Source organism: Erythrolamprus reginae, chromosome 1, assembly GCF_031021105.1.
Source record: "Erythrolamprus reginae isolate rEryReg1 chromosome 1, rEryReg1.hap1, whole genome shotgun sequence".
Classification (NCBI taxonomy): domain Eukaryota; kingdom Metazoa; phylum Chordata; class Lepidosauria; order Squamata; family Dipsadidae; genus Erythrolamprus; species Erythrolamprus reginae.
Genome location: NC_091950.1, coordinates 31864743 through 31878345, shown reverse-complemented (window position 1 = coordinate 31878345; position 13603 = coordinate 31864743). Strand labels below are relative to the sequence as shown.

General features: G+C 42.3%; 1 protein-coding gene across 1 annotated transcript; it reads left to right on the top strand.

The window, feature by feature from the left end:
- The first annotated feature begins 8852 nt into the window (after positions 1 to 8852).
- Positions 8853 to 13325, top strand: LOC139160266 (uro-adherence factor A-like). The gene has a single exon (XM_070737999.1). It carries the CDS (start codon positions 8853 to 8855, stop codon positions 13323 to 13325), a length of 4473 nt encoding a protein of 1490 aa, XP_070594100.1.
- The last annotated feature ends 278 nt before the right edge of the window (positions 13326 to 13603 follow it).

Genomic DNA, 13603 nt, shown 5'->3' with positions numbered 1-13603 from the left:
GTAGGTAGTCCTTTGCTTACAACAGTTTGCTTAGTGACCATTCAAAGTTACAAAGGCACTGAAAAAAGTAACTTATGAGCACTCAATTGAGGTTGTAACTCAAGGGCCGATGGGTCGATGGAACCCGGAAGAGGCTGATCCTGTGGGATCTGATAGTTTTATGAGGTTTCTGGTGCTATGAGGTTTGTGGCACTTCCCACATGCCAAAGGAATCTCTTATTTCCTTGTCCTGCTTCCAGCCAATAGCAAGCCAATGAAATTCTCTGGGTCAGCTGAAATAAATGAATTATCTGGGTCAGCTGAACAATATGACGTTCCCATAAAGACTGGTATTTCTATGGAGATGGTATTTCCATCCTTTATCCAGTATGGCCTTTGTATGTTTTTACCCAGTAAATTTTACTGAAAAAAATATGGGAAGACTCCTAGTGGAATCTTGGTCTCCTTAAATAAACCACTGCATTCATTATTTTTATGTAGAATCTCCATGCTGTGGGGTAAAAACATCTAATAAAGTTACCCCATCACCATACATTAACAACCTTCATTACATTTTTCTGGCAGATGAAGTGAATAAGTGTAATAAACTTCAAGGGGCATTTTGTTAAAAAGAGGGTAATTTAATTTTAATGCTTTTGAAGAGAACTTTCCTTTCTTTAAAAATGGAGGCCTGCAGCTACTCTGCCTTATTGGACAAGGAAATCACTTGTTAACATTAAATGGAAGCAATTTTAATAGCATTATCTACCCACACCAAACAGCATTCACATATCACATTCCCCTGAAAGTAATGAAGATTATTGTACTCGGGCTTCCAGCCATGTAAAACACATGCAAAACCATCAACTTTAGGAAAGACAAAAAAAAGAGGTGAAAGAAACTTTGATTGTAGCTGGTTCACATCATTTAAATGACTAGGGCCATTAATCCACAATCACGATATGCTTATTATTCAATATGCACTCCATTTAAGCAGCGCAAGTAATAAAAGGAACTAATTCATAGACCTTAATTCATGTTCTCACACAAAAGGTACCACAGGGGTAGTGTCAAAGGGACTTTTCTCAGTTAGAATAACCTTACCTGGCAAGTTATGTTGCATTTCAAGGGTGCAATTCAAAAAATACTTTAAAATTTGAAAACACTTCTGTTTCCATTGTCGCTGTGATAAAATGATTGGCCAAGCTTGAACTCGGTATATTTTATTTCCAATAGTTCCTTTCACAAAGAAGTCCTCTGGGCTTTGAAAAGTAGAACAGCTGTAACTTCTGGCTCCAGATCTTTAAACTTAAACCCTTATTTGCAGCAGAACCATAAACCTGGAATTTCTGATGAGAAGAGAGATACTGTAGAAAAAGGTGGATAGGAGCATCATCAAACCAAGGAAGGATGTTCTAATTTCCTTCCCATCATTGTGTTAGAAATCTCCGTCCCTACTATTTCTTAATATTTTTAAATGTAATGGTAACATAAGAAACTTACTGATGTTAGACTAGAGTTCAGTCTCTCTTTTTTTGCACACAGAAAGAGAAAAACAGAGAGTTGGAGAGAATGATATCAAACTCCATTCCAGTCCATTCTGTGTTCCGGTTAATGCAGAAAAGCCACATTTCAAGCATTCTCAATAGATAGTTAGATCTTCCAACAAGATCTTTGATGATTCCATCTTTGATGATGGAAAAGTTATCATCCTCTCAAAAAAAACCTGTTATTAAACTGTTGTTACTATTGAGATATGGTTCAAAAATTACCATAAATTTAGCCTGTTTAATTAGCTCATTACATACAGCAATGTCATCTGCAGCTGTAAATAACAATTATTAAATATCTTGTGTTTATCATTCCTAGAAGTATCTCATCTCTCCTTCAACAGACCCCTGGTGGTACAGTGGTTAGAGTGCAGTACTGCAAGCTACTTCTGCTGATCACTGGCTGCCAGCACTTTGGCAGTTTGAATCTCAGTAGGCTCAAGATTAACTCATCCTTCTATCTTTCCAAGGTTGGTAAAATGAGGATTGTCGAGGGCAGATTTACAGATTGTTTCTGTAAACCACTTAGAGAGGGCTGTAAAGCACTTTGAAGTGGTATATAAATCTATATGCTATTGCTATCTCCTCACAGTATCTGTTTTCCATAATTTTCAGTTTTCCCTCTCAGCCTATTCCTACATTGTCTATTTCTTAAATATTTATTTATTTATTTATTTATTTATTATTTATTTATTTATTTATTTATTTATTTTGTCCAATACACAATACATATTGAAGAGGATAGACATGAGGTATTATATATAAAGAAAAGATATAAAAGTAGAGGAGAAGATATATGAAAGGAAGAAAAGATATATGATATATGAGATAAGGAGAGACAATTGGGCAGGGGAAAGGCAGGCTAGTGCACTTATATACGCCCCTTAATGACTTCTTAGGAACCTGGAGAGGTCAATCGTGGATAGGGAGAAATGTTGGGGGTTAGGGGTTGACACTACTGAGTCCGGTAATGAGTTCCACGCTTCGACAACTCGATTGCTAAAGTCATATTTTTTACAGTCAAGCTTGGAGCGATTAATATTAAGTTTCTATTTGTTGCGTGCTCTTGTATTGTTGCGGTTGAAGCTGAAATAGTCATTGACAGACAGGACGTTGCAGCATATGATTTTGTGGGCAATACTTAGATCATGTTTTAGGCATCGTAGTTCTAAGCTTTCTAGACCTAGGATTGATAGTCTGCTTTCGTAGGGCATTCTGTTTCGAGTGGAGGAGTGAAGGGCTCTTCTGGTGAAGTATCTTTGGACATTTTCTAGGGTGTTGATGTCCGAGATGTGGTATGGGTTCCAGACAGATGAACTGTATTCAAAGATTGGTCTGGCAAAGGTTTTGTAGGCTCTGGTGAGTAGTGTGAGATTGCCGGAGCAGAAACTGCATAGGATCAGGTTAACAACTCTAGAAGCCGTTTTGGCTATATTGTTGCAGTGGGCTTTAGCACTTAGGTCATCTGATATTAGTATTCTAAGGTCTTTTACTGAGTGGGAGTTGGCTGTGAGATTTTGTTTATTCAGTTTATATATGAGGTTTGGATTCTTTTTGCCGATGTGGAGGGTAGAGCATATAGCAGAACATCAAAACCCGAAGATATATTTGACAAATTCTTAGAAAAGCCTTTTTCTGAACCAAACAACAGCTTTCCTGATATTTAAGATTGCATATTTTGTGGTATTTCTTTTTTTGTCTTTACATTAATCATGAATTCCAATGTGACAGAATAATTGCAGCAACTGTGGATTACCTTATACAAAAGTGTGTCATCACTTATATTCTTATTTTAAACATTTGGGATCTGAATGGAAAGAGTCTAATTTGAATTATTCAATTTTATCCTATTTTAGATCAATCTCAGTCATTTAATTTCTTGAGGTAAAGCATTCCTCTCTGTGACATTGCCTTGAGAAGGAATAGTAGGTCAAAATCCCATAGCAAGAGGCACCTTTTCTAATTAAAAATTTTAAAAGGCAATTGCCCACTCCAGTTGTTCAGAGACTCCGAGGGAAGCTTGTAATATAATAACTATCATTATAGAATATCAGGTCACACCTATGACATCTTCTGTGATTTATTCACCTATTAATTTAAAAAAATCTAGGGAGAAGTTAGTCGTGCTGTCACAATTCAGTGTCAGTATTTGCAGAGACTGTATAGCTTCATGTTTATCTCAGTGCTACTAAGGAATATCTTCTGGTCCACAATAAGAGTACAACATTTTACAAATTGTTATGTTATTGCAATAAAATTGTATTTTAAAAGCTGAAGTTTCACAGTCAGAGCAATCGTTATTTTCTATGTCCGTCAGCCATATGCCGACTACTCTGTTAGATCCCGTGGATTATATTTTTTTAAAAAACTGTGAAAAAAATTAGGTACAGTGGTACCTCGAGATACGAGTTTAATTCGTTCCGGACCTGGGCTCTTAAGTCGAGCAGCTCTTATCTCGAACGACTTTTCCCCATAGGAATTAATGTAAATAATTTTAATTGGTTCCAGCCCTCAAAAAACTCACAAAGTTAGTCTAAATTATGCAGAAAGACATGTTTTTAATGAAGAAATGTACATGTACATATAAATGAATAATGAAGTTTCTTTCACTTAACTTGTAAACTTTCTTAAACTTTTAAATTTACATATGTTCAACTTCTCTGCCACCCAATCCTGTAGGACAGAGGTCCCCAACCCTTTTTGCACCAGGGACCGGCTTTAAGCGATCAAGAGAGGAATGGGTGAATGAATGGACGGAGGGTGGGAAGGAAGGAAGGAAAGAGGGAAGGGACAGGAACAGAGGAAGGAAGGAAGGAAACTTATGAAAGGGGAGAGTAAGAGAGGAATGAGTGAAGGGAGGGAGGGAAGAAGGTGGGAAGGAGAAAGAAAAGAAGAAATAGAGGAAGGGAAGGTAAAAGAGAGAAAGAAAAAGAGCAAGAAAGAAAGAAAGAAAGAAAGAAAGAAAGGGGGAAGGGACAGGAACAGAGGAAGGAAGCAAGGAAACTTATGAAAGGGGAGAGTAAGAGAGGAATGAGTGAAGGGAGGGAGGGAGGGAAGAAGGTGGGAAGGAGAAAGAAAAGAAGAAATAGAGGAAGGGAAGGTAAAAGAGAGAAAGAAAAAGAGCAAGAAAGAAAGCTGCAAGCACCCCCCCCCCGAGCCCCCCAGGCCGGCTGCAACCTTTTAAAACACGCGCGCCGCTTCGCAGCTGTCTCCTGAAGCCGAACGCGGAAGTTAGCGTTTGGCTTCAGGAGACAGCTCCTTGGCGCTTGTATCTCGAATTTGGGCTTGTAAGTAGAACAAAAATATCTCTCCCCTCCCAGCTCTTATCTCGAGTTGCTCTTAAGTAGAGCAGCTCTTATGTCGGGGTTCCACTGTATTAGGAAAAAGTATGTTTCTAATGGACATTGTTGAAACAGCCTGAAAATAAAAATGTTTGGCATATGTACTTTTTCAATTGCCTTCATCCCTCCCTCTTTCCCTTTTTGTATATTGCAATACAATTTTTCCCTAAGATAGCTTCCTGCCATACCATCCTCTCAGATTCATTCTGTCGGGCCTGCCACAATTTAAACCTCTAAGTAAAGCATGATCCTTGGCTCCATGTGTTGGGAAAGATATAGTTTATTATAGATCAAGTACATTGCAGTAGTGCAAAGCCAGAACTGAGAAACAGGTCCCAAAATTTCCTAAGTTCTACTTTCCCGCCCTTAATTTTCTCTCATTGCTTCCGTTAATATAACATTTAGACCTAGATTTAGACTATATAATATATATAATATATATGAATATAATCAATCAGGTTCAAGCAAGAAATATTTCACAAGAAGAGTCCTTCACTCCTCCTCTCACAACAAAATACCTTACTCCGCCAGACTTGAAATTCTTGGTTTAGACAACTTACAACTCCGTCGTCTCCGTTCCGACTTAATTATAGTTCATAAAATCATATACCAAAATGTCCTACCTGTTAACAACTACTTCACCTTCAACCGCAACAACACACGAGCACGAAAACGATTTAAACTAAATGTCAACTGCTCCAAACTTGACTGCAAAAAATACGACTTCAGCAACAGAGTAATCAATGCCTGGAATGCACTACCTGATTCTGCGGTTTCTACTCCTAATCCCAAAACTTTTAGCCTTAGACTATCTACAATTGACCTCTCCCTCTTTCTAAGAGGTCTGTAAGGGGCATGCATAAGCGCACCACTGTGCCTACCGTCCCTGTCCTATTATCTTCTTTTGTTACTTTTTATCATTACTTATCTAATATTTTATTTGTACAAATTACCACCCTATAATTGTTTCACTAAATAAATAAATAAGTAAGTAAGTAAGTAAGTAAGTAAGTAAGTAAGTAAGTAAGTAAGTAAGTAAGTAAGTAAATAAATAAATAAATAAATAAATAAGATGTTTTCATAACAATCAGTCCATGTCTTGTTTTTTGGATGACTTTGAGGCAGCCTATTGAGGAGATACAGCACTTACTTTCATCCCCCCTATCCCAGGCATTTCCCCCCTTCATTCATACAAACACAAACAATTCATAGCACTCTGTCACTGCATAGTAGCTAAGCACAAGCAAGCTTAAATTCTCCTTCTCTCATAGAAACATAGAAACATAGAAGACTGACGGCAGAAAAAGACCTCATGATCCATCTAGTCTGCCCTTATACTATTTTCTGTATTTTATCTTACAATGGATATATGTTTATCCCAGGCATGTTTAAATTCAGTTACTATGGATTTACCAACCACGTCTGCTGGAAGTTTGTTCCAAGGATCTACTACTCTTTCAGTGAAATAATATTTTCTCACGTTGCTTTTGATCTTTCCCCCAACTAACTTCAGATTGTGTCCCCTTGTTCTTGTGTTCACTTTCCTATTAAAAACACTTCCCTCCTGAACCTTATTTAACCCTTTAACATATTTAAATGTTTCGATCATGTCCCCCCTTTTCCTTCTGTCCTCCAGACTATACAGATTGAGTTCATTAAGTCTTTCCTGATACGTTTTATGCTTAAGACCTTCCACCATTCTTGCAGCCCGTCTTTGAACCCGTTCAATTTTGTCAATATCTTTTTGTAGGTGAGGTCTCCAGAACTGAACACAGTATTCCAAATGTGGTCTCACCAGCGCTCTATATAGCGGGATCACAATCTCCCTCTTCCTGCTTGTTATACCTCTAGCTATGCAGCCAAGCATCCTACTTGCTTTTCCTACCGCCCGACCACACTGCTCACCCATTTTGAGACCGTCAGAAATCACTACCCCTAAATCCTTCTCTTCTGAAGTTTTTGCTAACACAGAACTGCCAATGCAGTTTTCCTTCTCTCTCTTCCTTCTCCTTCCCTCCCACACCAATAAAGATACAGAAATACATGTGTTGAAAACCATGGCTAGAGGAATTCTTTTTTGTGTGGAATGGGGAAGACTATATATATAGTCTTCGGAGAGGGGCGGCATACAAATCTAAATAATAATAATAATAATAATAATAATAATAATAATAATAATATTGCTACTTCATAATTGGTGATACCTTGGCAGACATGAGACTGATTGGATGAGGGGTTTGTTTGTTTTTTGCCCCAACCTTCTATTGATTAGCTGGAGAGTGAGCACTCACTGACTTTTGGACAAATTTCTGGCTTTGTCTAGTCCAGTGATGACGAACCTTTTTTGACTTGGGTACCAAAAGGGTGCGCGTGTGTGTGATAGCGTGCGTCAGGGGTGGGCTACTGCCCAGATGGGGGGTGGGATGCAGTGGGGTAGCAAAAATGGAGCTCCACCTCAGAGCACCCAATTTGCACTGAAAAATGTTGAAAGAAAATGCAGGGCCACGTCCACAGTGTGGTAGTAAAAATTTTGGTAGCCCTTCACTGGCATGCGTGCATGTACCCACACTCATAATGCAATGCCCTCCCTCATACATGCACACAACCTCTCTGCTAGCCCCCATGCATGTGCACAACATTCCCCACCACCACCATGCTGCCTCCTTTTCGCATAGGCCTCACTGAACCCTCCGGAGCTCAAGTAGGCCCATTGGGCTGTTTTTCGGCATGTCCAGGGTTCAGGAAAGCCTCCTAAAACATGGGGAGAGTGAAAAACAGTCAAACAAGCCAACCAGAATTTTGGAAATGAACTTCCAGTTGGCTGGTTGGCTGTTTTTTCATCATTCCCAGGCTTCAGGAGGCTTTCCTGAATAATAATAATAATTTATTAAATTTGTATGCCGCCCCTCTCCGAGGACTCGGAGCAGCTCAAAACAACAATACATAATGTACAAATCTAATGTTAAAAGAACAATTAAAAACCCTTATTATATTATTATTATTTATAGCAGCCTCACTAATTATTACCACAGCCCCCATAATTTCTGAATGAATAAGATGAAAATATAAGTGATGCAGTAATGGGCAGCCAAAACATTTACTGCCACACTGTGGCTTAATTGTCATGTGACTGGGTAGGAGTGATTGCCGGCTATGTGATCTGGTGGGAATGGCTTGAACAACCATCATCGTTCAAGTGAACTGTTAAGTCCTTGACGTACAACCTTACCAGTGTCGTTCGCTGGGGTGACAATTTACTTCACGTTTCCTGCACTCTCCTTCCTGGGTCACCCCTCCACCTCTGGCTGTGTAGCTAGGCGAATGGGTGCTGCCAGAAGCATAAATGCTGCCAACTTTGCTTCCACCCATGCCTTCTGCTTGTACCTCAGGCAGGAGGTGGCCGCGTGCGGTTGGAGAGGAGCAGGGCAGGAGAGAGGGAAGCTCGTCCAAGGCCAGGAAGGAGGAAAGAGGAAAAAAGCAAGGAGCCCAGATGCAGCAGTAGCCGCAGAGAATAAAAGGAGAGCTGAGCCAAGACCAGTAATCCAGGAAGTGACAGCCGCCGATCAGCTGGAACTGCACACGCATCTTCATTTCCACCGGTGGAACTACATTCCACCCCGTCCTGCCTGCTGCCCATCCCTGAAGTGATGTCATAAATAAATAGCCATCAGTTATGAAACTTCTAGAACTACATGGTAGCTGTTAGCAACAGAAAGGAAGGAAGACAGTAGGAAAAAGGAGAGACTGCAACAACAACAATGAAGTTTTGTGCCAGGCTATTGTTTCTAATGTAAGAACCATGAATCCACCTTGGTCTTGGGATTCTCCTTGTAAAGAGCACCTGGATAAAAAGCAAAGCCAGAAACATAAGAACATCTGGCCCAGATAATTGGTACCAAGGGGGTGTCTTAGAAGCTAGTGCCTGGTGGACTGAACCATCTTACCTGGACACATGTAACTCAACTCAGGAATTATTGAAAACATGAAAGAAATGGAAGAAAGCAATGGCATCAATGAGGAGAGCAACAGTGATGCAATACAACATAAAGAAAATGGAGACACTGCCCCAGTACCAGGCAGTCCAAAGGCACAAGCTTCATCTAAACAGTATGTAGATCAAGATACACAGTCTGATAGCAAAGTTAGCATTTTCAGACGAAAAGAATTCTTAGACCAAATAAATTCTCCTCTTACCTCTGGAACCAATAGTATAGAGTCCCTCAGAAAACAATCCAAAAATAGCCAAACAGAAAGTCAAGAACAAGTCCCAGGAAAGGAATCTCGCCGCAGTAGTCAGAAGTCATCTGGACAGGAATCCCACCATAGCACCCACTTCTCAAACCAAGAATCCCGGCGTGGTAGTCAAGTGCTACCTGCCCACGAATCCCGGCGTGGCAGTCAAGGGCAACCTGGCCAGGAATCCCGTCGCAGTAGCCAGTATAGTCAGCATCTCCCATATCAAGAATCTCGGCGAAGCAGTCATGTTGGTCAAAAGTCTTCTAGACTGCAACCCATGAATGAAGCAGAAACAACTTGGATCAGTCCAAGAACAGGGAAAGAATTGAAATGTGAAAGCCAGCAGACAAGCAGAGTTTGGGAGTACAAGCCTCTTGCTGAAATTCTTAAACCTTTTAATCAAGTAGTTCAGAAAAGTAGTAGTATAAAGAAAGCAACCCCTCACATTTCTTCTCAGCTCGTAGGGCAAGAAGCAAAGAGCAGCAGCCGGGAGCTAAAAAGTCAGGCTTCACAACAACGTACCGAACAACCAAAAGAAGTTGTGTCTTGGGTTAACAAAAAAGGAAAGTTAGTAAAATGCACAAGTCAGCAGACAAGCAGAGTCTGGGAATATAAACCCCTTGCAGAAATCCTTTCAAGACAACAGGGACAGATCGTCAGAGATAGTAAAGAAAAAGTGATTGCAGGAGAGACGGTTCTTCCCAAAGAGTCAGAAAAAGAACTGGCAGAAATAGCCAAGGCACAGGTTATCAGCCAGGAAAGCCAAAAAATCCAGCAAGATGATCAGAAAATAGAAGGACAGGAACTCCAGCAAGTCAGTCAGGAATTAAAAGGAAGTGAATTCCAAGATGACAGACAAGTGAAAGATTTGGTAGCTACAACTGCAAAAGTGGCAGATATAACACTACAGACTGACAGCAGTGTGAGCATTTTCAGACGTAAAGAATTGATGGACCAAAATGAACAAACTGTCTCTTCTGGCAGTTCATCAAGCAGCAGCAGAGGATCTATGCAAAAGTTTCTACAGGAAAGATCACAACAAAAACCCCAGATTGAAACTCAAAGGGAAGGGAAGGACTCAAGACGTGGCAGTCCAGATATAAAAAGTAAGCAGTCACTGCGTGTCAGACAAGAATCCAAAGTTCAGGAATCCAAACATGAAAAGGAAGAATCAGAAGGTCTAGGATTTGTGGATGACAGTAAGAAGACAGATAGTAAAGTTCAGAAACCTACAGCAGTATCTGGCATTGTTTCGGATGAGAAAATTGTCTGGATGACTGGAAGAAGAGGCACACAACTTAAATGTGTAGGTCAGCAGACAAGTGAGAGTCTGTTCAAAGACTATCTAATACAATTATATGGTACAGTTCCTAGACAGAAAGTAGAAGTACAGCAACACATTGTGCAAGAATCTAAAAAGAGTCTCCAGGAGGCAGAAATTCCAGGATCCAGAAAAGCCAGCCCACAGCTGGAAGCCCGTGAATCCCGAAAGAGTCTCCAAGAGGCAGAGATTCCAGGGTCCAGAAAAGTCAGCCAACAGCTGGACGCCCGAGAGTCCCGAAAGAGTCATCACGAGGCAGAGATTCCAGGGTCCAGAAAAGCCAGCCCACAGCTGGAAGCCCGTGAATCTCGAAAGAGTCTCCAGGAGGCAGAGATTCCAGGGTCCAGAAAAGCCAGCCCACAGCTGGAAGCCCGTGAATCCCGAAAGAGTCTCCAAGAGGCAGAGATTCCAGGGTCCAGAAAAGCCAGTCAACAGCTAGAAGCCCGAGAGTCCCGAAAGAGTCTCCAAGAGCCAGAGGTTCCAGGGTCCAGAAAAGCTAGCCAACAGCTAGAAGCCCGAGAGTCCCGAAAGAGTCTCCAGGAGCCAGAGGTTCCAGGGTCCAGAAAAGCCAGCCAACAGCTAGAAGCCCGCGAGTCTCGAAAGAGTCTCCAGGAGCCAGAGATTCCATGGTCCAGAAAAGCTAGCCAACAGCTAGAAGCCCGAGAGTCTCGAAAGAGTCTCCAGGAGCCAGAGATTCCAGGATCCAGAAAAGCTAGCCAACAGCTAGAAGCCCGAGAGTCTCGAAAGAGTCTCCAAGAACCAGAGGTTCCAGGGTCCAGAAAAGCCAGCCAACAGCTGGAAGCCCGAGAGTCTCGAAAGAGTCTCCAGGAGGCAGAGATTCCAGGGTCCAGAAAAGCCAGCCAACAGCTAGAAGCCCGGGAGTCTCGAAAGAGTCTGCAGGAGCCAGAGATTCCAGGGTCCAGAAAAGCCAGCCAACAGCTGGAAGCCCGAGAGTCTCGAAAGAGTCTCCAGGAGGCAGAGATTCCAGGGTCCAGAAAAGCCAGCCAACAGCTAGAAGCCCGGGAGTCTCGAAAGAGTCTCCAGGAGCCAGAGATTCCAGGGTCCAGAAAAACCAGCCAACAGCTGGAAGCCCGGGAATCTCGAAAGAGTCTCCAGGAGGCAGAGATTCCAGGGTCTAGAAAAGCCAGCCAACAGCTAGAAGCCCGAGAGTCTCGAAAGAGTCTCCAAGAGCCAGAGATTCCAGGGTCCAGAAAAGCCAGCCAACAGCTGGAAGCCCGAGAGTCCCGAAAGAGTCTCCAGGAGGCAGAGATTCCAGGGTCCAGAAAAGCTAGCCAACAGCTAGAAGCCCGAGAGTCTCAAAAGAGTCTCCAAGAACCAGAGGTTCCAGGGTCCAGGAAAGCCAGCCAACAGCTGGAAGCCCGAGAGTCCCGAAAGAGTCTCCAGGAGGCAGAGATTCCAGGGTCCAGAAAAGCTAGTCAACAGCTAGAAGCCCGAGAGTCTCAAAAGAGTCTCCAAGAACCAGAGGTTCCAGGGTCCAGAAAAGCCAGTCAACAGCTGGAAGCCCGAGAGTCCCGAAAGAGTCTCCAGGAGGCAGAGATTCCAGGGTCCAGAAAAGCCAGCCAACAGCTAGAAGCCCGGGAGTCTCGAAAGAGTCTGCAGGAGCCAGAGATTCCAGGGTCCAGAAAAGCCAGTCAACAGCTGGAAGCCCGGGAGTCTCGAAAGAGTCTCCAGGAGGCAGATATTCCAGGGTCTAGAAAAGCCAGCCAACAGCTAGAAGCCCGGGAGTCTCGAAAGAGTCTCCAGGAGCCAGAGGTTCCTGGGTCCAGAAAAGCCAGCCAACAGCTGGAAGCCCGAGAATCCCAAAAGAGTCTCCATGAGCCAGAGGTTCCAGGATCCAGAAAAGCCAGCCAACAGCTAGAAGCCCGGGAGTCTCGAAAGAGTCTCCAGGAGCCAGAGGTTCCAGGATCCAGAAAAGCCAGCCAACAGCTGGAAGCCCGAGAGTCCCGAAAGAGTCTCCAGGAACCAGAAGTTCCAGGATTGGAAAAAGTTAGCCAGCAGCTGGAAGCAAAAGAGTCTCAGAAGAGTCTCCAAGAGCTAGAAGTTCCAGGATCTATAAAAGTTACAGATCAGCAGTCACAACTGAGTAGACAACTGTATTTGGCTGATTTGACTGAACAAGTAGCTGTCTCTGAAAGCCAACCAACTCTACAAAGATTGTCTGATCATTCAGATAGGCAGAGCAAAGGTTTGCAGACATACAGCGTAATTTCTATAGAAGATGGGATATGGCTGAACAGAAAAACAGGCAAGGTTTTAATAAGTCACACTCAACAAACCGATATTATCTCACGTGTGCTCCGTAAAAAAATAGCAGCAGAGGATGGAAAAATTGCAAGGCCATCAGGACCTACGGAGGGAGCATTGGAAGAATTAAATCAGGTCAATGCTACAGATGAGGAAAAGACGGGTCAGGACCAGCAGCAATTTTTACGCAAAGAATCCCCCCCTGGTAGCCAAGAAGTTTCTGGCCAGGACTATCCTCTATTGGGGAAAGAACTTGAATCTGACACCCAGCAAGCTTCAAGTCAAGAACTGCTCCGTGACACCGAAACCCCACAAAATCTAGAGCAATCTGAGGGCGAAGAGCATGAGTACACAGATGATGTTGAACAACTACTAGCTCAGCACTTGAGTGAAGAAGCAGCACTAGAAGGTGTAACAACTGCTGAAGGAGATGATATATCTCAACGGACATATAGTGCTGTTTCCTTAGAGACAGGAACCTGGATCAACAAAAGAACAGGCAGAAAAGTGGTGTCTCAGTATCTGCAAACAGAAGAATCTTCTTTTCAGAAACGTGAAAACACAGAGGAACCCCAGAATGGTGACAACCCACCCGAAGAAGGCATGACTGAAATAGCTGAGCCAAGTGGGTAACACATGACAGCGCGAGGAGAGGAAGGAATGAAGAATTGTCGTGATCTCTACAGCCACTATAACCAGTGAGTAATTAGCTCTTTGCAAAGTTATAGGCAGCACTGTCTATTCCTTAAAAAAGAAGAATGGTATTGAAGGTTTGTCCTCTTATTATATATTTTTTTAAAGGCAAATTAAATGGAAAGGGGAAATATTTTAGGGAATATGTTGGGTCTCTTTTATCAGAAAAGCAAACCTAGAGTCACGAAGAAGTAGGATTTAAAAAAAAACAACAACAC

Coding starts and splice junctions, on each gene's coding strand:
- LOC139160266 (XM_070737999.1), top strand. CDS start 8,853: ATGAAAGAAATGGAAGAAAGCAATGGCATCAATGAGGAGAGCAACAGT.